Here is a 25,157-nt window from a genome sequence, read left to right as displayed (position 1 = left end):
TCAGATTTATTTTCAGAACTTATTAAAGAGAGTAGAGGGCTGCAGTATTGAGATTGCAGTCTGAAATACAAATTCACTTCCTGCAGGGTGCAGTACTGACTTGGCACGAAGTTCTCTTGTCTTTATGCAAGCTTGTTACCTTACAGGAGTTTTCACTATGTGAGGACATTTGGAGCAAGCCTAATGGGGTTAGCTAAGCATGCAGTTGTTGAATTGGTTACAGTGATGTCCAGTTACTGGAATCTTTCACTCATTAAAATGTTTTGATGAGCTGAGAACTAAAAACATGAGCTTTGTAAGGCAGTTAACTGAGTGCCATGTCCTTATAAGTGATGCTGAGAATAATTGTATGGCCAAATGAGGAATGAACGCTGTTCTCTTAAAAGTGTGGGGGGGGGGGAAGGGGGGGGGAAAAACCTGAAAGCTTCAATAGAATTTGTTGTGGCTTTGTTTTATTAAGAGGTTTTTGAAAAACATCTCCTGGTATGTTAGTCATATGTAAGCTAAATAATTACATCTGAAGTTCTTCAATGCGTCAAGAATGCCTTATTATAAAAACAAACAAAGAAAACCTTTTTCAACCTTGTTTGTATAGTTATTAAAATGCTTTTTTTTTTCTTTCTCTTGTAATTTTCTAGCGAGTAGAAAATGGTGATTTCAACTGGATTATTCCAGGAAAATTTCTGGCATTTAGTGGACCACACCCAAAGAGCAAATTTGAAAATGGTATGATTCGGGATTTTAATGTGTGTATTTTGGTGCTACCCTTTGATTATTTTTTTTCAGCATGTTAAACATTAATAGCAAATGAGCAAAAGATCATAGAGGTTTTTGGATTAACTGTCTTCTGCTGAAATAATTGTGCAATGAAAATTTTATGTACACAGAACTCAACTCCCAAAGTGTCTTCTAACAATGTTTCCTTAGAGTGACAAAAGCGCTTGAGAAACTCGGGTCCCTTCCCTTTCTTCTGGTGAGCTCTGTAAAGTAAGGGAGTGATTATTGAACGTTTTGTAATAAAGGCCAGGAATGGCTTCAAAAAGGTTATCTTTTGTACTTGGGATAAAGGGAAGAATATATATACTTCTAATGGAATATGAAAGAGAAACTTGACAGACGAAGTAGGGATTTGTTCCAGTTCAAAGGAAAATCTGATGTGATTTCACCTCATTCCTTGTGCTGTGCTCATTATTTCTATTAGCATATTTTCTGAATAGCTGCCTCTTCTGCTCTCTTGTGTTTCCTTTATGAATAGAATGCTGCTGATTGCACAATTTGTCCACTGAAGATTTAATCAAAATCTAGAAAATGCATTAGTTGGTTTGTTTCTTTCCTCTGGTCACTGTTACAGAACATCTTCAAAAATTTTCTAAATTGTTCCACAGAATTTAGAAAATGTGTTTTATTTTTAACATTTATATCTTAAACTTAGTTATGATTAAATTATCAGTAGTGCTTAAAATACAGTTGTAAGTGTAAGTACACATTCCAAAGCTAAGTTTTTACTCGTTACTGCCAGATTGGATGGAGCCTGGAGCAATTTGATGCAGTACTTGATCTAGAGGCTGGCAGCCCAGCATGTGGCAGGGAACTTGATGATCCTTAAGCTCCTTTCCAAGCCAAATCGTTCAATGATATGTATATATGACTTGTAGAAATGTCCCACAGGATGTCCCAGAAACCTGTTTATTCAAGGAGATAGTTGGATCAAGTAATAGAGTTGTAGAGTGGGAGAACTAATGCCCTAATTTCACCTGCAGATTCAATCTATGTAGGTTGCTCTGAGAAGTAATGCCTTCTAGTTCCATGGAAACTACAACAGATACAAAGAGCGCAATGATGCTACTTAACTGTCAGCCACAAAACATTTTTCAACACAATCGTCACCATTAGCTATGCTTTTTCCCTATAGATGAACAGGAGACTGCACACTGTGCTTGTCAAAATCGGCACCACTGGAGGTGGCCCATTGTCACCTCTAATGAAACACACCAACCATCACTTCACTGTGCTGACACCCACTGTTTGATTTCCATAAATGTTCATAAACGTTTCCATAAACATTTTGTCCCTCTGCTGTCACACAGCAACAAAGTATAATAGAATATTGGTGTGAAGGTTCAGTCTCTTCTGCCGTACCACCAGCATCTGCCTCTGACGTCACAGGCCAGTATAACAGGAGGCTTTATTTTCAGAACAGCCCTCGTACTTATTTCAAAATGTTAAATTCATGAATGTGTGCGGATATCACCTAGTTTAATTTTTGAGTATAGTTGATGTGCAGGAAAGTAACTGTAAACTATTTAGGAATCTGAAAGAAAATTGTATGATCTGGGAGCTAAAATTTTTTAAAGTATATTTAAAAGTAAAGTGTATTTAAAAAGTAAAGTATATTTATTGGAAGCTTATCAAGAAAAAGTTGGAAAGAACGTACTTGGCAACTTGGAAGTAAAGAAGAAGCTAACTAAGTATAATACAAATATTTCTTGCACAACTTTACCTTTGACTGTTGCTCTTGTCTATAATGTAGATCGCTAATCTATTTTCATCATAAATGGTGTTTCCTCTTAAAGCATGTTTTATTCTTGTGATCTACAGCTTTTCTACAGAGAAACAGCACTTCTGAAATGTTGAATTGATTTATATCCTTAGCTCTCTAATGTCTTCAAATCTCTAGAAGTAGAGGGTTGCGTGCTAAAAAAGATTATAGTGCTTCAGAAATACTGTGCTCTAATTGTTTTTTCTGATTCTCTTTTAATGTATAGTAGTTTCAGGAGTATTTTGTGGACTCTTTCAATATCAACCTGTTTCTGTATTATAGAGCAACTTCAGTACAAGAATGTTTTCTTACACTTTTAAAAGGATTTTTGGAAGGATTTTTATTATCAGGGCATTGAATCTCATCCTCATAAAATGATTGTTCCAGCACTTTTTTTTTTTTTAACAGGTTATCCTCTTCATGCACCTGAAGCCTACTTTCCCTATTTCAGGAAACATAATGTCACATCAATTATAAGACTAAACAAAAAAATTTATGAGGCAAAACGCTTTACTGATGCTGGTTTTGAACATTATGACCTGTTCTTCATAGATGGAAGCACACCAAGTGACAGTATAGTTCAGAGGTTCCTGAACATCTGTGAAAATGCTAATGGTGCTATTGCTGTACATTGTAAAGGTATGTGCACTTATTTATTCCTCAGACTGAAGTTCAAGATAAGTATTAATGTGTGTAGTTTGTTGTAGGAAAAAAAACCACACTAGAATTCTTTTAAAGTAATATTACTTTATAATCGGACTAAAAATGCAACGAATATTTTAATGTGCATAGTGAACTCTTTCATCCCACTCTACTTAAAAACCTGACATTCCATTCTTCACTGCTTTCTTTTTTTTTGTTTAGTGTCACTTGCAGACATGAGTTTTAATTGTTACAGACTTCTCTTTTGCCTTTTGCTTTCACAATTAGCATTATACTCATTGGCTAGGAAATGCTAAAAACTGAAAGGTTTTCTTTGTACTTATGGGACCGTTCTACATTTTTCTGTAGAGAAAGTTACTATTGTGATGCTAGTATTTCAAACCAGTCTATGTCAGCATATCATCTAGGAAATATACAGAACATGCTTAGTCAAGAAGGATCAACAAAGGCTCTGAAGGGTTGGGTTTGATTTATGTTTAAAGAATTGTGTAAGTTCATTGTAAAGACAAATGTCTTGCTGATCTGAAACAAGAATAGTGCTATTTGTCTGTATTTTATTTCCATGAACACTAAGCATGTGTATCAGCATAAACAAGTTTATTTGCCAACAAGTTGTTAGTTTGGCTAGAACCCCAAAATTCTGGCATTAATAAGACAAACATCTGCTAATTGACTTGAAGTATAAGTTATGAGGATAGCCTGTCAGTCTTCAGGCTTAGTTGCTGAAAGACAGCAGTATACTTTTCTGGTGACTTAGATGTGCACTTGCTGATCTGAAGTATTTTTGATCTTTCATCTGACTACATAAACCTCAACCTCCACCCCTGAGAAAACTCGCTTTTAAATTTTTTAAACCCTTATAAATAAGCATATGAGAAGTTAACTGCTAACTCACAGCTGATGTACTATCTGTAGATTCCTTGTATTCTTACATAGAATTATTCCAAGCACAGCTTCCACTGTAGACATTGATAGCCTCAGAATCTCCCTAATTATAAGCTTTTAACCTTAATCCTTTAGTCTGAATCATCTTAACTCTCCGAAAAGTTGCAGCGATATTTAGTTATTGGTTAAATGTAAAAAGCTTTTAGTTCTGTCTAAAATTGTCAGTAAAGATAGTTGGCTTGTTAGATCTCTGGTAAAAATAGTTACTGATATATAAGTAATAACTGACTGTAAATGGAACATTGATGGGAAGGTTCAACCTCTACTGCCATACAACCAAACCACAAATAAAAACGCTTGGGGAAATAAGGTATAAATGTGTAGATACTTAACTAACAGTGAAGACAGAGGGCTAGAAAGAGATAAATTATTTTATAGTTATAGATTTGTCTAATAGTGAAGGCTAATTTTGCCTTCTATGCTTTCTCCTACCCCTTTCTTAAAACCAGAATTGGTTTGTAGTTTTGGAGCGTGGCTGAATTTCTTAAGTTACTGACATATATTATATGCTAGTCAACATGCATTGCTGTTTACACAGATAGAGCACTTCAAGAAGAAATACAGGAGAGGAACGTTCCCAGGCACCAGTATGTGCTGGGGATCACCTGTCTGGAAAGCAGCTCTGCAGAAAAGGATCTAGGCGTCCTGGTGGGCTTCAAGTTGGATGTTCCCATCCAGAGATGGGAACATCAAGTCAGTGATGTCCCCTTGCCATCAAGAAGGCTAGCATTATTCTTGGCTGCATTAGGCCAAGTATCACTGGGTACATGCCTCAGCATTAGTGAGGATACGCCTAGAGTTCTGCATTCTGCATTCTGCATTCTGTTCTGGACTCCTCAGAACAAGACAGATTGCTAGGAAAACTCCAGCAGAGGGTGGTTAAGGTGATGAAGGGAACAGGGCATCTTTCCTATAAAGACAGTGCTGTAACTAGTAAGCGTGAGAGGAGGCATAGGAGGAGATCTTATCCAAGTCTATAAATATGTGAAGGGGACAGACCCAGGCACAGTGGGGTCCTTTATCAGGAGAAGAGGCAATGGGCTCAAACTGGAAAGCGAGGGGTTTCCTCTGAACATCACGAATCACTTCTTTGCTATGCAAGTGACTAAAAAGTGGCACAGGCTATCCAGGGAGCTTGTGGAGTCTCCTATCTCAGAGATCTTCGAAAGTTGTCTGAATGTGAACCTGAGCAACCCTGGGTGACCCTGCTTAAGTAGGGGATTGGAACAGATGGACCCAGAGGTTCCTTCCAACCTCAATCATTCTGTGGTTAGTAGTGAATAGTTTTTACAGGCGGGTATCACAGCAAATCTTACTCAGAAAGAAAATTAGCTGAAAAGATGTTTGCTGCTCACTGTTGTAATGTGTACATGTGTGAGACGTGTCATTTTCATGTGTTTGATTCTTAATTTTTAAAGTATTAATGTTGGCCTTTGTGTAAGGGTACTTTCATTTTGTTTTATTTATGGTCTTGTAAGAGCAAGTTCCAGCTTGGTCACAGATTTCTTAAATATCAACCCTTTAAAATAGTTTGAGGTAGAAGTGCACAACAGGATTATCAGTTGCATGTTTTCTTAAAGGTGTTAATTTTTTTTAAAAATATGATATATTAAGTTGTGTACATACAGAACTGAAATTGTGTAGTGTGGTAAACAGAATATCAAATCAGAAATTGTTTCTTCATATATTAAGGTTACATAATGTTTCAAAAGTCTTCTAATCTTGTAATTGAATTTGATAATTAGGAGATACTTACAACTTTGTATGTGAATGTTAATATGTGTGTTTCTTTAGCTGGCCTTGGAAGAACAGGAACACTGATTGCCTGTTACATAATGAAACACTACAGGTTCACACATGCTGAAGCCATTGCTTGGATAAGAATATGTCGACCAGGCTCTATTATAGGACCTCAACAACACTTCTTGGAAGAGTACGTGCATGTCATTTGCTACTAGGAATCAATTGCTTTTCTTACAGATCTTTCTGCCTACTGGAGTTGTATATTACTGCCTTTCATAAGATATTTTAAGTTAGCTGAGATTGAGATGAATTTAATAGGCAGCAATCATCTTCTCTGGAGTACTGTACGTTTTGTTGCCTTCAGGGACAGAGGTGTCAAGACTGTGTTTTTGTTCTAAGGGGTTTGAGAGATAAAGACAAATGTTTTGGCAATATCAATTTGTATGCTGATATAACATAAAGAGTAAACGTTTGTTAAAATGTTAATGTAGGAAGGACAGACTATATAACTTTAAGCCTATGATGACACTTGAAATTACCATAGTAAAAACTGGTGTTACTTTTCTTTCTTGTAACTAGGGATTAAATAAGTATGTGGCGGAGAGCTTACAGTCTCTGTCAGTTTTCTAGCATAATGTATGAAACATTTTTTACTTGGAGCTAATAGCTATTAGCAAAGCTAATGTATGGTTTTAATATGCTTTCTTCTTAAAATTGTCGGTATCCTTTGTTTTGAAAACAGGTTACAGATATTTAGAATGAGAGAGTCAGGATTTGAGCCCGAGTGATTCTAACTGGAAATAATGGGCAAAATTATGCTGGCTTTAGTAATGTTGATGTTTATTTAATTGTTTTAATTTCATAGTGGCTTTTACACTGTGTACTTCTATAGCATTCATGCTGATTTGAGTTGATATCCTGCTGATATTTAGCTGAAGGCATTTTCATTATTGTGAATAAATAATACTATATAAATATAGTAAATCATTATCTGACCTTATAGCTAAAATGCATAGGTTATGAGATAAAGAAGTGTTATGAAATTCATAAGAGAAATGGAGCATGAATTAGGATTCTGATTTGCTTTCTACTCTGGAATGGGTGCTCCTTTATTTGAGAGGAGGCCACCCGTTGAAAATACTGTGAATCAAAAACTTTCACAAACCACAAGGGCTCTCTGAAGACGGTTTAAGCTTTGGATGATGGATTTTTTCCACAAATGAGCACAACTGAGTGGAAGATAAGAAATGGAGGATTATCAAGTACTATTCACTTGAGATGAGAGAAACAGGACCCATGTCTTTTATGTAGTGGCCTTTAAATAGTTTGATTTGGTAGATAGGCAGAGATCTTTCAGATTTTTTTCGTTCATATCTATTTTTGTAGTGAAGAGCCGTAGTAAAAGTTGTAAATTTATTATCTGAATTGCAATAGTTATCTATTTTTGATATTCAGACAAAATTCAAGTCACCAGTAGTGTCAAAATAGGAATGAAGAGGAAGGAGCTAACATTGGTTTTAGCAGTCTAATGTAAAATGTCTCAGGACATTTTAGTAGTCCTGGCCTCAGGATTACAATGTTGCATCTGACAGAAGTCTTACATATTTGCTGTCTGTGCCTTCACAGACATCAAAGCTTCATCTCTTCAGTCTTTTGAAAAGGTGATTTTTTTTTTCCTTTTTTTTTTTTTTTTTTTTGTTTGTTTGTTTCTTGACACATCTCGTGGCTAGGAAGGTCTCAAATGACTTAGCTACTGTGAATACAATTAATCTTGAAAGATTTCCAAAGTGCTCAAGTTCAAGCATGCACTCTAGGCTACTACTGTTAGGTGGATTAAGTGGTGCCATTTTCTCCATCATTTCCACTGCATGTTTTCTTAGGATATAGCGAAAGCTCTGGAAGTGTTTACCTTTCGCATTTGTTGTTATGTAAGGTTGAGTAATTGGCTCAGGCTACTGATTAAGGTAAACTTTCCAGTGAAAGTATCTTCTCACTTAATTCCCTAGGTGTTTTTTGTTGTTTATTTGTTTGTATAGGAATTTAATATTAATATTCAGCTCAGCTTATGCGCATTGCAATTAAATGATTATTTTTGCCACCTGTGTAAAGCATATCAACTTGAATTTTCTGAAAACTGATGCCAGAGACCTGTTCAGCTTTGCATGACTGTGACCCCTTTCGCTGTGCAAGCCAGTAGCAGTTTTACGTTAGTCATGTACGCAGAACTCCATGATAATGAGAAGTTGAAGTGCACTATCGTTTGTTCTTTATGTATATAAAAACATTACTTTATATGATTTTTTAAAATGACTTCTAAAAACCTTTAAGTATTATTATGAATTCCAGTTTAGATTAATTATTTTCCTATTATGGCTTTGTAAAATAACACTTCAGCATCTGTAATACTTTTTTTTACTGCAGGCTTCCTAAAGATTCAGTGGTTGTTTTCTGTTAACCACTTAAGATAATTTTTCTAGTGATAGATACGTCTTCTTTTTTTCTAGATAAAGATGTACAAAAGATTCTAACATAAGCAGTCTGTAACAGTAGCATAATTTCATATTGTTTGTGTGCAAATTTATTGATATTAATAATTTGCTTTGAATCCAAAAGGAAGCAAGCAATGTTATGGCTGGAGGGAGATCTCATACAATCGAAACAGAAACAGCGAGTAGTTGATGGAAACATTAACAGAGTTCTCTGCGGTTTGAATGATATGTCGATCAGTGACAGCCTGAATAAAGTGCAAGACTTGGATCAGTATGGGGAGGTAAGGATTCGTAAGTTTCAAGCAAGCAGAGATGGATCTGATTGTAATAACTAGAACATTTTAAGGTTTTTGTTGCTCTTGGACTTGTTAGTATTTTCTTTTTAAAATGTGATGATTATAAGATCTCAAATTTTCTCAAAACATATAGAAAAAGTTTGGATTATATTTAGAAGATTTTTGTGAAGGGAGTGTATAGATCACTTTTTAGACTTCAGGTAGGTGTGCATGATTTCAAATCTGCCTTCTATGTTTTTCAGTCTTTTTTTTTTTTGTTATTTTGAGAATGGGAAAAAAAATCATTTTTCCAATTGGAAATCAATTTATTGAGTTTCTAGCTGATAACATGGGAATGTACAGATGCCCATTCTTTTATTGCAGAATAGTGGATTACTGCTGCTATGTGTACACTTACAGTAAGAATTTGACAATTATATGTTTAAAGGAGAAGCATGGACTGAGAGCTACAGTGAACGTACTTCTGTTTCTTAGCCAGTAAGAATTCTAAATGTAGCTTCTTACAGCTGTGAGAAGTGAGTTAGAGCAACTTAAAATTCATTTGGTCATCCTGTTTTAGCTCTGTATTAACTAAAGAGCTTTCTTATATGATGTAAAAGACCAGGAAAAGAATGGGCATCTTCAAACGGTACCTTTACAGAAATGCATTCAAGATATTCAGGTTACAGTGGATCATATAATAGAGGACTATTTTATACTGATAACTGTTACCCTTTTTGAAGTTCAATTGTGGCTTAGAATCTGTGAAGTTAAGTATCTAGATTGCCAGTGAGAGAATATAACACTGTATTGGGATGATCTTCTTTGCCTAGTGAAAACAGCTGGCACATCCTATATGGATAGGTAAAAATAATGGTTTTGAATCTGAGCTATTTTAACTTTACTGAATCCAATATAGCAGCTTATGTACAGATTCAGAGCATAAATTCAGAGCTTTTTTTCTACTGTAACTTCCTTTGTAGGATGATTTTCGGGTTTTTACAGGTATAATATTAAAGCTGTTAACATTCTGAACGCTATATTTCAAGTGGCATTTGATTCAAGCATCCTGAACTGATTCTGAGCTTAGAGTCTGTAAAAGGCCTGTGTGAACACGTATTTGTGCAGCACCACATTTTATTCACTAAAACTGTGCATAGATGGAGTAGTGCCCCATCAATGCACAAGATGGTAGATAAGCCTTTTGTGAAGGGGATACTTAGTACTCGGAAACTATTTTGCTCCTAAGACTTTTTTTTTTTTTGCTTGCATACTTTTTTTTACCAGTATGATTTGGAAGACAAAGAAGGTGTGGAAACTAAGGATGGCCTGACACAGGGAGATAAACTTCATGCCTTAAAAAGTCGGAGACGGCCATGTTCTACAACTGGAGCTCTGAGGTAATGATGTAATTCTGAAGTGATTTGCAATTTTACATTCATACCTTGCTATCAGATCTTCATAGAAGCACACAGTCTTGTTTAAGCAGTTGTACTAGTTGTGCCACTTCTGTGGTGGAAATATCTCTGCATGTGTATATTAGTTGCAGATTTGTTTTATTAATATATTCCTTTGTTTTCTGTCTTCCTGTTCTGATTAACTACTTACTATTTAGTCATGGAAGATAAAGCAGAAAAATATTTTGAAAATTCAGATTTATGTTTATCTAGCATTTTAAAACTTATATTCCTAACAAAAATGTTCTTTAATTTATGTAGTTATTTACCTCTATTCTTTATGTAAATTTTGAATCTTTCAAGATCGGTAAAAATGGAAATTTTAGAATTAAACCTGCAATTGTTTAAACCTTATAACTTTTTAAATAATCATCAATAATTTTTAACTCTTATTAGTTTCATACTTTAAAACCCATATGAAACTTGCAATTAGGCCTTAAATAAATAAAGTTTTCCTTTGATTCATAAGATTGCTTCTTTGGTTTCTTTAGGCTGCAAGAAATGAAACTGCACACCAGGTCCATATCGCAACCTTTCAGGTATTCAAGATATTATCTATTGTATTAAATTGGAATTATAAATGTTTACCATTCCAGTCTTCTATTTTCAGTGTTCTGAGTTATGCATATTATATCAAGTGATCAGTAGTTTCAAATTTCTGAGAGATGTCGGGGAATGAACTTTCCTAAACAACTGGAAACAGGAAAAAAAAATTAACAGATGGGAGTACAGTTTTACTTCAGAGATGCCTTGAATTGTCCTTAATAACTAGCACACACAAGTAGTTTCCCCAGTCATAATTTCTGATATCTATACAGTTGTATAGTGAAGGATAGTTGATTCGTGGCCACTTTATTTCTGTAAAAATACTTATCTTATAGCCTAAATCAGCTGATCATTGCCTTGTGTCAAGCTTTTCTTTGTAGATGAGGTAGAGATACAGCTTAGTGCATACCATAAATATTTTTTTATATATATACAAGAGATACCTGATGATTGTTTTTTTGTTTTACTTCTTTTTGATAGTTTAGTCCCTTACCATTGCATTTAAAATACAGTACAAAAAAACCCAAAATTGTCACTATAAAGCATTAAATGAAGAAGAACATATTACTTTCAATTCTATTCCAGCCTGGATTTTTGAGGTCATGAAATGGTTTGGATTGGAAGGGACCTTACGATCGTCTATTTCAAACCCCCCTGCTATAGGCAGAGACACCTCCCTGTAGACCAGGCTCAAAGCCCCGTCCATCCTGGCCTTGAATGCTTCCATGGAAGGGGGCAGTAACAGCCTCACTGGGTGACATATTCCAGTGTCTCACCACCCTTACAGTAAAGAATTTCTTCCAATATTTAGTCCAAATCTACCCTCTTCCAGTTAAAAACCATTTCCCCTTGTCCTGTTGCTATATGCCTTTATAAAAAGTCCCTCCCAGCTTTCCTGTAGGCCCCCTTCAAGTACTGTAAGGCTGCTATAAGGTCCCTCCAGAGCCTTTTCTTCTCCAGACTGAAGAACCCAGCTTTCTCAGCCTGTCCTCATAGAGGAAATGCTCCAGCCCTCTGATCATTTATTTTAGCCCTTCCTCTGGACCCGCTCCCACACCTCTGGGGGCTCCAGAACTGGATGTGGTACTCCAGGTGGGGTTTCACAAGAGCAGAGGGGCAGAATCACTTCTCTCAACCTGCTGATCACAATTCTTATGCAACCCAGGATACAGCTGGCCTTCTGGGCTGCAAGTGCACATTACTGGCTCATGTTGAATCTTGCATCAACCAACACTCCCAAATCCCTCTCCTCAGTGCTGCTCTCAAGCCATTCTTCGCATAGCCTGTATCTGTGCTTGGAATTGCCACAGTCTGAGGTGCAGGACCTTGCACTTGGATGAATTACTCCAGATGTCTACTCTTGGAGGACTTCTGTTTACCTTTTCTTGGTGTGATGTATTTTTGCTCTGTCATTTCTTCTGTGCTTGTAATAAGAGGCTTGTACCCGAGGTGTTTTGTCCCTAACATCTGATCGCAATACAGTCTAAGGATCAAGAGAATGTCCTGGTGCTGCTAGGAGACTTGTTCATTAACTTTTATTAAACTAATATTGATTGCTATAATGCTATCCTTTTTATTGAATAGTTCAGTGCACCATACTTACAGAATTTGGTCACTACAGATCACATCCTATGAAAAGCTGTGTTTCATGCAACTTAAAAAAAGCTCTACTATCACCAGGAAAATTTGACTTAAAACTTAGTTATTTGACTTAAGAACTTAGTTTTTGAACGTATTAGTCTATATATTGAGTATCTATGTGTTTGAGATGTCTATTTCAATCATAATCTTATTTCTTACTGAAACTCTGCTACTTTTAGACTGAATACTGCAGGCAGCACAGAAGGATCTGTATCTCCATTGAAGGCCTCAAAAATCATGACAGTTAATTCATCGCCCACAGAAAGAATAAGCAGAATTACTTCATCCTCAGGCTCAAATCTTAAAAGGTTATTTTTTTTTTCTTATTTTGATACAAATAGTTATTGAATATTACAATGACTTTCAGTACATATACAGTCTATGTAGAACTTCTAAGAAGGCTTTGATTTACTTACAACATGATTTGCTGTTCTGCTAGCTAAATTTTGGTTACCTGCACGTTAAGAGATTAATGAGAAATACTACTGGTAAGAGATAATTGCATCCATTCAGAAACAGTATTATGTTGCTTAATAGAAGCTTTGCAAGAAGCTTTCCTCTAAATCTGTATATTACTAATCTCAGAAGAATACTAAGTAGTAACTGAAATTATTTTTGTGAATCTTTGATTAATTGCCATTCAATTCCGTTATTATTTTTGTATGAGGTAGTTATGGATATTAATTAAAATTTAGGATGATGCATTTTTCATAGCTTCTGGGCACAAATATTTTATTTAAAACAGCTAACTTAATGAGGTATTTCTGGACACCCTATTTTTATTCTCAAATTTTATTATTTTTCTTATTGGCTTGATTGAAGACTTGTATCGTGTCACTGATTTAAGAAATGAGGAGTTCATAAACTTAAATGTAGACAAAATACTTCACAGTAGGTCAGTCATTGCCTGTGCATTTAACACAATCTCCTGCATGCACACGTGATTTGACAGAGAAGAAAGCTGGCAGTGATAACGTCTGAGTAAACAATGTTTGGGAACTCCTGACAAAGAATTCTGTTGTTTGTTATTCAAGAGTGAGAAGATGGGGCATTCTGAAATGTGTGCTCATAGCTCCATGTTATTCACCTAGTGTCTTCTGAATTATCTGCTATTTTTTGTATGTCTTTGTACATATATTCTTTGTATTTTTTTCCCCACATGTGTTTTCCGTTCAGCGTTTCTATAAACTCCAGATTAGCCAGTTCTCTAGGGAACCTGTATGCTGCTTCAGATGATGAGAGCAAAATGACATCACTGTCCTCTAGGACAGGTTTTTCTGTAAGCCAAATCTCCAGCCACTTGAATGGCAGCTTGCAGCTGCCTCGCAGAAATAACCATGAACTGAACAACAACTTGTACAACAGAAGCAGCAATAATGGCAACAACCTGAGCAGCCAAACCAGTTTTCACAGCACCGTGACAGATGAGTATGCATCAAGTCTCCTTTATGGGCCTTACAGCTCTTCCAGCACAATACCAGAGTCAATCAATTCCTGTAAGTTGGCAGTCACAACAACCCTTTCAGGCATCTGACCAATTCTTATCTTTCTTGATTCTCTGAGTGAAGCTGTTGCAAAAAGAAATCTCAAACTAGCATGATTTTCTGACTTCCTTTAATATTTCTTAACAGCAACTTGTCTGTTACCTTTTTTAATTAACTATCATTTCAACTGCTTGTTTTTCTGCTTCTTTTGAGCATCTGCATCGCAGAGGTTTCATGAAAGTAGTTCATCCCTAAACTCAAAGTAATACCTTTCATGATATCTTTTTATGGATCTTTATTTCCCTTAGATTTTCCTTTCAGATTATAACATTATTATGGATAAAATTTATTATGTATTTTAATCTTCATGAAGTAATAGATCTAAATAAACTTTTGTATATATAATACTAAACGGAAAACACTGCATTCTGAAAGATAGGACTTACTTAAAAGATGAGCGTTCTCGACACGATGCCCAAGTTCTTTTCTAACAATAAAGGGAAAGTATTTTATGTCAGTACATTTCCAATGGTCTCACCATTTTACGGAATCATAGGACTGTTTGAGTTGGAAGAAAACTTTGTCATTTAGTCCAACTCCCTGCAGTGAACAGTAACATCTACAGCTAGATCAGGTTGCTCAAAATTAGCTTTTATATCTCGTCAGCTTTGCTGCCTGGGACTTATTTTGTGCCCCTTTTTCTGTGTGAAGGAGTATGCAGAAAGAGGATGCGTGAATAAATTAGTGCTCTTTACAAATTGCAGAGAGAAGAGATTAGAAACAGTTCTGTTTTGAAATCAGGAATAACTGTACGTGCTGATTATCAATTTTAGGGAGAAAGACATTTTAAAAAATCACACAGAATATCTGGCCTTCAAAGATTTGAGATTTGATGTCCTACTAATTATAGAAGTTACTGCAGTGTTCTTAATAGAATGTATTGTCTAGAATTAATTGAACCCATCTGTGTCTGTTTACAGTTGGTATATGGCACCACTTAGTGTTCAGAATTCACATGTTTGTAGCTTGGGAGTATAAGTTTCATTCATTTACATTATTCTGTTGTAGAATTAATTTACATGTGGGACTGAAAGCTAGCTAGTATAAAAAGTATATTGAAAATGAAGTTACTGTGAGGGAACTCAATACCTCTTAGATGTTCTGTATTCTAGTTTTGATCTATGTTTGCACTGGAAAAGGAGTAGAGATGCTGTGCTAGGATGTGCATCCGCTACATCCACTGGTGGATACTAGCCTATCTGCAAAGAAACATCAATGTTCCATGATCATAAGATCACTAGGTGTTCTATCTTGAATTTAAATTTGAATTTGAGCCATGCTTTAAAAATCAGCATTAGCTTATTGGCTAGGGACTTCTTGAGCATTACCACATCCTTTAAGTTATACAAAATTGTTTTACCTTTTTAATTGGGCACTGTTTTTACCTGTCATATGGGAACTTAGGAAGCAAACTATATAAATGAGGTTTGTTTCAAGGTGAATGGATAAACCAACTCAGAAATCAAAGTGGTTCTGGAAAAACAGAGCTGTTTTGGTTGAACTTGCTGAATTGGTTGAATACTTCCAAGCAGGGATGAGAAGGTGAAAAACTGTTTAGCAAATTGACGATGTTTTATCCAGGATACAACTTTGACTCTTTATTGTAAATTCTGATGATTTGGGGAAGTCAGCTTTTCTAGCTAATCCTATTCCTATCTTACGGTGTTCAGCTCTCAGGAGAGGATTGACAGAGGCTCCAGCTGATTATGCTGAAACAAAATTCAGTATGCAAATAAAGGTAAAGAGCAATCGCTAATCCGAACTGAACTTTGAAGTGGCAAAACATCTTCTTTTTTGGGTTTCTCACTTCAATATTGTTTTTTTTAAATATATTTGAGCAGTAATTATTTGGAAAGTCAGTCCATTCCCATTCTTTTCTGTTGTATTTTGTGTAAACGTGCTGCTAGCAGCAATTCTTTGTTTTATCCAAATTGTAGTTAGAGGTGTATATTATGCATAAATATGTAAAACTACATGGAGAGCCCTAAGGGGAAGGGTTGCTTTATAACTGTAGTGTTGTGAAAAACAAGTTGTTGTTCATAATAGCTCTGAAGTTAGTTACAGGAGTGCCAAATGATAACTGAAACCATGACAGGAACAATAGACATAGTTACTCTAAGAGCTAAAGCTTTAGAAGTACTGTACCTTAGAAACTTAACTGTCTTCTCCTTTTAATCTCTTTGTACTTTTTTGGTAGTGAGTCTCTAAGTGGCTAACACTTGTCCTTCTTGACAGTGGTTTATTTTGAAGACAATATCATTTTTTCTTGATGGTTGGTCTGAGTGACTGAATATAGTCACACTCCAAACATTTTCACATTTCATTTGAAGCTTGGCATATGTTTTTATTATGTACTGCTACATTCCTTTATTTCCTTATTTTACTGTCATGAAGACATTTTATCTTAGCTTTGTTTTCTTTTAGTAAGTTGAACTCTTTGCATGTATGACTCTGGTTTAAACACCATTTTGATCATGTAAGAATCCTGTACTGTTTTTTGGTGGTTTTCTCCAGTAAGTAGAGGCAGCACTCAGTTTTCACGTGCTGAAACCTGCTTACCTAGTGGCATCCTGGTTATAAATTAAAAGCTTCAACTATACTGTGTTGGAAATTCATTAGGGTGGCAAGTCCTTGCATAAACAAGATACTGACTCTCACTGTTTAATGTCTTGCATTGCTTGTTCTTTTTTTTTTCTTTGTAAAACAGCATTTAACTGAATCAAAGTATCATCTTTCTTGGTTGTGGGTTTTTTTTGTTTGTTTGTTTTTTTTTCCCCATTCCTTATTGGAACCCATTTGCCAATCATGAAAGATTGTTTTTTCATCTTTGGATGTCAGTGGTTGAAGAAATATTTTGCTTGTGGTGGTATTCATCAGTGGTCTTAGGTAAGCTCATGGACAAAACAAAGTAACATCAAGCTTTAACACCTGTTCTTGCAGAATTCTGTTAAAAATAGAATTATTTTCAATGATTCCCACTTCACTGTCTTAGATGCTGAATTTATTTGGAGTCTTGTTAACCAAACCTTAGTATTGATGCAGTGTGTTTTTATTAAGTTGCACTTATTTCTAATTGGAGTATAAAAGGTAATGCACTTGACAGAAGTCTGTCACATACATCAAAAGCTACGTTTATTCATCTAACTTACCAAGGAGCTCTTGAATGATAAGTTACATTCCTGTGCTTTTTTATGAGCAGAATTCACTTACCAGAGTCAGATGTCAAGCTAACCATCTGTGATTGTACAGGTGTTCTTATTTTAGAAAATCACCTTATCATCTGCATTTCTCTTCAGTAGTTTGTTAGCTATTATACAATCAGTGGTGGAGAAGCATTTTAAGATGGTTAGGACAGTAAGTATTCATTTCTAATCAATGCTCTTCAGTCTCACTAGTCTCTTGAGAGAACAAGGAATTTAATTTAGGTGATGCAAGTACATAATTCTTTCTTCTAGTATGGAAGAAAACATTTTTAATACCCTTATTTTCTCTTTTTTTGTCATTTAAAATTTTACCACCCATTTATTACAACTACTACTATTCCAAATTCTGGTTAAAACAAACAAAAATAACCATTCCTGTCTCTTCCATTTGTTGTCAGCCATGTTTTTGTTTTCCCTGATGGCTTTTGTTCTTTCATTAGTGTAAGCCTGGAAGCAAATCCATTTCATTACATCATATCGTATGCTGATGAATTAAGTGGAAAAACTTGATTTCATAGAATAGACAACTTGCCATTCTACCCAAGTAGAATACTTTATTTGCAAACTCAACAAGTGGGATGCTTTGACTAAGCATCATTTCACAATTATAAGTTGCAGAAAGTCTTACTGAGTATAACCATGTCTAAGGTACAGCAATAAGATTTCTTTGGATTTATAACTATTGTAAAAACGAAATATCACTTCTTTATCACTCCTTGTATTTTTTTGTTTTTTACCAAGGACTATGTATCTGGGTAGTCTTAAGATGAGTCATATTTTGCTTCTATAGCTGCCATGGAAACTGGCAAGATGTAAAAATCTTCCCTAAAAAATAAAAAATAAAAAAAATAAAATTGAGAAGCATTACAGTATTCTAAAGTTTAAGTATATGATCTTGATGCTTGTAGAAGAGGCTTTCTCAACATTAGGGAATCTAGCGGGGTATAAGGCGTTTTGCATGGTAAAAAAAAAGACAGACGGTAGCTTATCTTACTTATCTGTAAATCTAGCAGACTGAAAGGATCATTTCAAAGGTATATGTAGATCCTTTTAATATATTCTGATTTATTTTAGTGGATCTTAAGGTGTGGGGTTGTTGTGGGTTTTTTTTTGTTTTGTTTTGTTTTTGCTAATTCTTGTCTCCTATACCACTCCTGTTGCAATAACACTTTGGATCATTCAAAAAGACTTAAATTACTTGCACATAGAGGCTTTTATCCTAAAAATATCATGACATAACATTAGAATTTTATTTGCTGGAGGAGAGTGTGTTCACTTCCTGATAGATAGGCATAAGTGATATAGGATTGTTGCATTTCAGGTGTTAGTTTTCAGATGGCTTAGTCCTGAATTTAAATGCATATGAGTATGGTTTTCACACCTAGATGGATCTGTGATTTATTTTCTTTTCCAGGAGGCTTTCAGTGTCTCCTACTGAGCAAGGAAAGTGATAATAATCTAAGCAGTTGCTTCAGCATGAACATCATTAAAAAGGTATCATTAATGATAGGGAAGTCATCTAATTCTTAGTTTATTTAAATATCAGAAGCTTGGGTATAAAATGCCAAGCTTGATAGTGCTTAAGACCACTGTAGGATTGCACCAAGGATTTTATCCACTTAACTTTGTTCTCTCTTCATGGCAATTCAGCATTTTTGTTTTTTTCTTCTTTTTCTCTATTTTAAGAGTCTCTTAAATACAAGCCTGTGACTTGTAACGGTAGATTGGGGCTTTCTGTTTTTAATAAAGCTTTCAGAATTACAGGCTATACTTTGAGTCACTGCAAATAGGAGGTAGGAATATGAATTTTAAAATAGAAAACTCCTCCATCTGAGATCTGAAAAAAAAAACAAAAAAACCACCAGTTAACAGGTTTCGAAATATTAGTCAATCTCTTTGGACAGTGTGAGATGTTAAGAGCATTAATTACTTAACAGCAGAAGTCAGAAAAAAAGAAAAACTAATACCACAGATATATTTAATTTTTCAAATTAGTCTGCATGCTGTGTATGCTGTACAACAACTCAGTTGTTAGGACTGTTACCGTGTTTTGGAACCGTGTTCGTGTTTGTTATCGTGTTATGGGAAGTATAGCAAATCAATCTTACTCTGGGAAAAAATGCTGCTTAAACTTAATTCTTCACTGTATTCCAAAGAGGATTTGAGACATTAGGAAGAGCTTTTTGCTCCTTTGAGGATCATTAATTGAACAGAAGTTTTAAGTATACATTAATGAAGGGATATTCCTTCTGTTCGTCTCTTACATATGTAATAAATGGCTCAACAAATATTCTCACCAAAGCTCATGAAGTCAGAATGATTAAAGAACATGGGGGGGGGGGAGGCAGGGGGATAAACTCCTCTGACTGTGTATTTAATGCCTGTAGTAAAGAAAAAGAATGCTCTTTACATCTGCTCTGTTTTACAGAAAATTTAGTATTATACAATACCTTTTTGTCAAGTCCATTTGGTACTAAAACCAGACCCCTATTAGTCAGTGATGTTCAAATCTCTATGTGCTGATATAGGAAAGACTACCCAGATAATCTCAGACCTTGAAGATGAGAAATGCGTACCTGAAAGACAACCTCAGAAATATATTTTGTTTAGTTTTGGTGGACAGCAGAAAAAAAGGTAGTGATACTAGGGCTTTAAAAGCTTATTATGTGCTTTTTCTACTTATAGGTTTTGTTATCGATGCCAGAGACCATTTCTACAATGACAAGTTAGTTATAGTGGAAAAACAGAGAAGACATCTAAGGTTCTGAGTTCTTAGGACTCATGTTGGTCTCCAGTGGTTTTCTCTAATCCTACTGATTTTATGCAGTTTTAAAATATAAGGGCGGGATGTAGAGTGTGGATGAGTTACATTTATTATTACTCATTTGTTTATAACCGTGCCAGTAGAATGAAGAGCTCTCAACTAAGATTTTCTGATCATCACAACTTCCTGACCACATTTGTATAGGAGGTAATAAAACATTTGGATGTCATGTGAACCGATTACTGATTTTGTAAGAAAACTTTAATAGAACCAGTAATGCAAATAAATATAGTAGGCTTGTGGTGCGGTAATTTTTTTTTCCCCTTGGTAATTAGCTACACAGCATGAATTTCCTATGTCACTGTGTGAACCAACACATAGACCAGCACCGCGGTCTTTCCACAGTAGCACTTTCATTCCCATTTGGGATTGATGGAAGCAACTCAATTCTCATAGCTGCAATTGTACATTTTCCCAATATGTCTTTAAGGTATTGTCTTAAGGTGTAATATTATAGATTTTTTTAGTATTCTTTCCAAGGAACTCTATAATTTGATTTGGAGAAGTGTAGATACAGAGAAATTGATGGATTTTTAGTATCCAATTTTTGAGTTCCTAGCATTTTTTTTTTTACCTAAATCAGAATGCAGAAATTCAGATTTCCTTCCAACTGTTCTTTTTTTTTCCTCCTTACTGTCATTCCATTCTTCCCTATCTTGAAGTGCAAAATACATATTAAATACAAGTATTACCTCAATGAGTTTTAATCAGTGTTTCTTCTCTGCACAGTCCCTTCAGTCTGAATATGTTCAGTACTAAAGCTTTGCTGCTTTGGTGAAACCTGCTGAGTTCTTACCGTGGAAATCCTTCATGAAGAAGAATTTAAGGAAAGAAGCTGCTCATTCCGTTGAGGAGTTTTCAATAAAAGTTGTATTAAAACCATAACACCAAGGAACAACTTCTCAACAGACAGAAATTTCTTATTCATGACTACTGCAGATGCACTGAAGTTGTTTTATGGAAATTATTCCTCCATGTTGTATACAGATCTAAATTTTTAATGTTGAAACTACTTGAATATATTTCTAATTAATTTCATTATGACTTTATTAACTTGTGTACAGTCTTAAAATGTATTGAGAGAATATTTTATTAAGCAATATATATAAGAATTATGTAAAAATTAGAATGTTTTAATTTAGTTGTTCACTTTGCTACCAAAATGTGTATTTTAAAGAATTTTTACATGTTTATCAAAGATATTATTTTTTTAATGAACAAGAGGTTTTTCTTGTTTTATGGGTCCATTATTGCTTAAAGGCTAATGTAATTACCTCTTTCGCTGATTGGTCTTCTGATAACTTGGTGGAAGTCTAACTAATGAGACTAGTTATTATGCTATCAATTGAAAGCACTTGGATACATAGTCTGCTTTCCACATTCAGCTGCTGATGTTTCATGAGGAGATGCTATGAAAGAAAAATGAGTTACATTGCAACCTTCATCTTCATTGCAAAAAGAAAGTAACTTAGCTGATTATTCAGTTAATTAATACCTTTTCATTTTACTTTAAAGAATTGTTTTAACTTTTAAAAGTAGAATGTTAAATTTTGCTATGCAATGTCAACTGCAAAAATAAAGACAGACAAAGCATACTGACAAAGTAAGAATGTTTGTATTTGGCTGTGCTGCACACTTGCATTTTGCAAGTTTCAGTAGCAAAGCACACCAAAGTGAATATTTGGAAGTACACTGAATTGTCACTTAGTGACTGGATGTTCTATGAACCTTTGAATTTGAAAACTATTGTCAGATATATAGGTAGTTTAAACTGCTGTCACACAACAGTTTTGTTAGCAGTAAGGATATTGTTTAATACATTAGCTGGTGCAATTAGGAATGAATCTTTGAATGAAATGATCTTACAGCGAAGTATTAGAGATCATGTAGAAGTTTTTCAGAATTCCACAAATGTGATCACAGCAAAAATAATTAAAAAAAGCATCTGTGAAAACTAGAAGACAAACACAAAACAGATTTGTTAGCCATGAGTTTTTCCTACATCTACAGGAACATGAAAATAGAACTTGTTGATTTGTCAGTCTTTGTTTCTGAAGACATGAATGATCTGCGTTTGCCCTGCAACTGAAGTTGCCACCAAATTGCTACATAGTTATACTGAAAGTGTTAATAAGCAATACTGAGAGCAGCTCTACAAATCACTGAATAAAACTTACATGCAATGCTGTACTTTTCCACAATTGTGTATATGTAAAATATACACACACAAAGTAGCATATGTGTGTGCATATATATATATATATACAACATGCTATATATGAATTATAGATTAATGGTAAGGTAATTCTACCTCTTATGAAAAAAAGTCATGTGCTTTGTTATAAATTTCCTTTAAAAAAAAATTGTTTCATTTTGGAATGTAGATATATGTACCTGTATACAGCTAATTGATAATAAAATGCATATATCAGCCAGCTTCCTTGTTTCTTGTCTTAATTAACCTTCATTGGAAAAGAAATGAGTATGAGGGATATCTTCTACAACTAATCTTTCTAGTTAATATTCCTGTATTTGTTTAGAAGCATCAAGGATTTGTGACATTTCTAATTACCATATTTTAAAATGTATCTTAATTGAGGAAACATTGTTTTCCTGGACAAGGATCCTTGTTACAAGTGTAGTGTAACTTGTCTTTTTTTTTCTGTGCGCAATACTTTGATTTAGCCTCTCTAATAGTAGGGTCTTTATACACGAGAATGCAAACAACCACATTTTCATTTAGCTTTTTCTTCTTGCATTGGTGAAAAAATTGTCACAAATGGTTTTATCTTAGCTTAATTCTGTTGATGATTTTCAGCAAATTTGTTGTGGTGCATGATAAATTATCTATGGTGCTTAATATTCCTGTCAGGTAAGCCTGCAATAGATGATGTGGATAGTGTGTGACTGTTGCACAGCAACTCAAAAGGAATAGCAAAGCCTGAAGTAGAACACATGCTTTAGAAGCTTCTAGTGAATGTCTATTCCAATAACACAATAAAGGGTTCTTGTCACTGCAATGAGGCAATTAAAGGATGTTGATTTGGATGCATATAGGATGTACAAAAAAGTAGTCAGTTTAAACACGTCTAGTACACTGAAAGCAATCCTTCCCCATTTTTTTCTTTAATCCTTCCCCATTTTTTTCCTTAATTCTATTGATTTATTATATGATAGACAGCCAATGGACATCTTGTGTTCTTAAAAAATGTGTAAAGAATATAGCCAGTACTCTAGCAATCAACAAGACCAAGATTAGCTGGGGACAGCCACTGGTATTAGGAGTCTTTACAATCTTTCAGCTTTTAAGAAATACCTTGAATTTTATTTTATATGGTCTGTTCACTCATCTTTGGACTTCACTGATTCCATTGTTTCATATATAAATGTATCTTCTTATTCTGGGAGAAAAAGTACGTGAGATCTTTAAAAGGAGATTTGATAAACATGTAAGGATGGATTACATAAGCCTAGAGGTCTTTACTGAGCCTGCAATTCTGTGGATAGCGCCTTATGGAACTGTTTCTTTATGCTTTGTGAAGCTTTCTGGTTAGTGAGATATTTCTTGTTACAGATTTAAAGAATATTTTTCAATTACAGTACTGCAGAAAGAGGAGGATTTCAGTTTCTATAATAACTGTTCTCTACTGACAGCTAAACAATGAAGGGCCTCAAAAGGTTTGACATTTGATTAGATCTACATAAAGCGCAGCAGGCAAAAAATATGGTAATCAGGGGCCTGATCAAGTACATTGCTCAGGCACATCTTTAACCTTAAGCACATGAGCAATCTAGTTAATTAAAAAAGAACAGATACACGTTGTTTGTAACGTATCCATATTTGGATCAACAGTCCTATCAACTACAAACAGGAATCTTTCATTAAATAAAAGATACGCTACGTTGCAACAAAATAATCCACTGACCCATGCTATAATGACCTCCTAAAGTACTGCTTTGGTATTGTCATTTATCAGCATTCTGAGTTTAACAGTATCTAAAAATATCTTGCAATATCTTGGTCAGTATACAGATAATATATTATCAGCTGAAGTAATTACTATTCAAGCCTTAGAAAAGCAGCTTCTCACTTAAACTCACTGCAAAATTAATTGCTATTCCTGTTCTGAAATGCTTTTAAGAAGAAATCTCAATTGTTTTACTCAAGTTTCTTATTAAACCTTGCTGAGGTTAAGGACAGTTAGTGTTTTGTTGCTGTTTGAGCAAAGCGCCGAAGCGTACCTGCGAGAATCCCAGCACTAATTCTCCATCCTGAAAGTGAGAGCCAAGCCCTGCTTTCCAACCAGCCTTTGGACTGTGAGAGTCTTTCATTCAGTTCTGCGGGAAGGTGCTTTTGGAATTGATTTGGGTGTATGCTACTGTTTCAAAGTCCATGCTGGTTCCACTTTACCTGTGCACCTAGACATACCAACACTCACCTCCAGGGGGTTAGTGATGCAGGATGTCCCACTAGATGAGACAGGCTGAACCCTCTATGACGAAATGCAGGACATGGAGTTTGAGGACCAGCTTCCCAAAATAAAGTGCTGTCATACCAGGAATCTGTGCATCTATAATGTTTGAAAGATTTAATTTGGAAGCTATATTCTTAAAAGAGCAGTTCTAAAAATGTTTACAGAAAGACAGTATGCTTTTGCTTAACAAAAATACGATCTGAACAAAACAGCTTCAGTGTCTAGTAGAGAAGTCGCTACAGTAAATGTGTTTTATTTCAGACAGGAGTGACTGACACTAGTTTGAAAGCTTGCTGAAAAATGAAAGTCGTGTAAATGGGTGAGAACAAGGAAACCGGTACAGCAACGAGAAGAGAGTCAGACTCTGTAGTTCCAGTATTTCTGGAGCGCGATTGGGTTTGGGTTTTTTCTTTTTTTTTTTTTTCTTCTTGATTTAACAAGATGAAAATCTGCTGAATAATTCATGAAGAGTGGAAGGGCTGAATCTTCCTGGAATGATATACAGAGTACGTACTGTGTCACAGGAGGAACTGCAAAGCTTTGTATCAGTTGCTGCCGTTTCTGCTACTGATTGCAAGGTGCTGCCGCTTTTGGCATTTTCACAGCTACAGAATCCTCAGCCACGCTCTGGTCTGCTTACAGCCATCTGCACCCTATGGACCCACCTTCACTAGCTCCAGCCTCTGGGATTTCCTGCCACCTATCTGCCTTGGACACCGTTCTTCTCCGGGTCGTTACTGCTAACTGCATTTTCTGGACTCGCAGCTCATATGACTGAAATCTGCCTTGAGCTCCCCGCCCGCACATCATCTC

At 35.2% G+C, this 25,157-nt stretch overlaps 1 protein-coding gene across 1 annotated transcript in view; it reads left to right on the top strand.

Annotated features, from left to right (window-relative positions):
* Positions 1-22,306, top strand: part of CDC14A (cell division cycle 14A) — a 55,263-nt gene extending 32,957 nt beyond the window's left edge. Inside the window, 10 exon segments of the mRNA XM_052665558.1 lie at positions 639-726; positions 2,948-3,178; positions 5,942-6,080; positions 8,504-8,660; positions 9,942-10,054; positions 10,603-10,650; positions 12,478-12,606; positions 13,475-13,732; positions 13,734-13,794; positions 20,599-22,306. Coding sequence (XP_052521518.1) covers positions 639-726; positions 2,948-3,178; positions 5,942-6,080; positions 8,504-8,660; positions 9,942-10,054; positions 10,603-10,650; positions 12,478-12,606; positions 13,475-13,732; positions 13,734-13,794; positions 20,599-20,628 — 1,254 coding nt within the window. The 3' untranslated portion in view covers positions 20,629-22,306.
* The last annotated feature ends 2,851 nt before the right edge of the window (positions 22,307-25,157 follow it).

Source organism: Tympanuchus pallidicinctus, unplaced genomic scaffold (genome assembly GCF_026119805.1).
Source record: "Tympanuchus pallidicinctus isolate F22 unplaced genomic scaffold, pur_lepc_1.0 scaffold7, whole genome shotgun sequence".
Lineage (NCBI taxonomy): Eukaryota > Metazoa > Chordata > Aves > Galliformes > Phasianidae > Tympanuchus > Tympanuchus pallidicinctus.
Note: the sequence above shows the minus strand (reverse complement) of the source record. Positions and strands in the feature narration are given on the sequence as shown.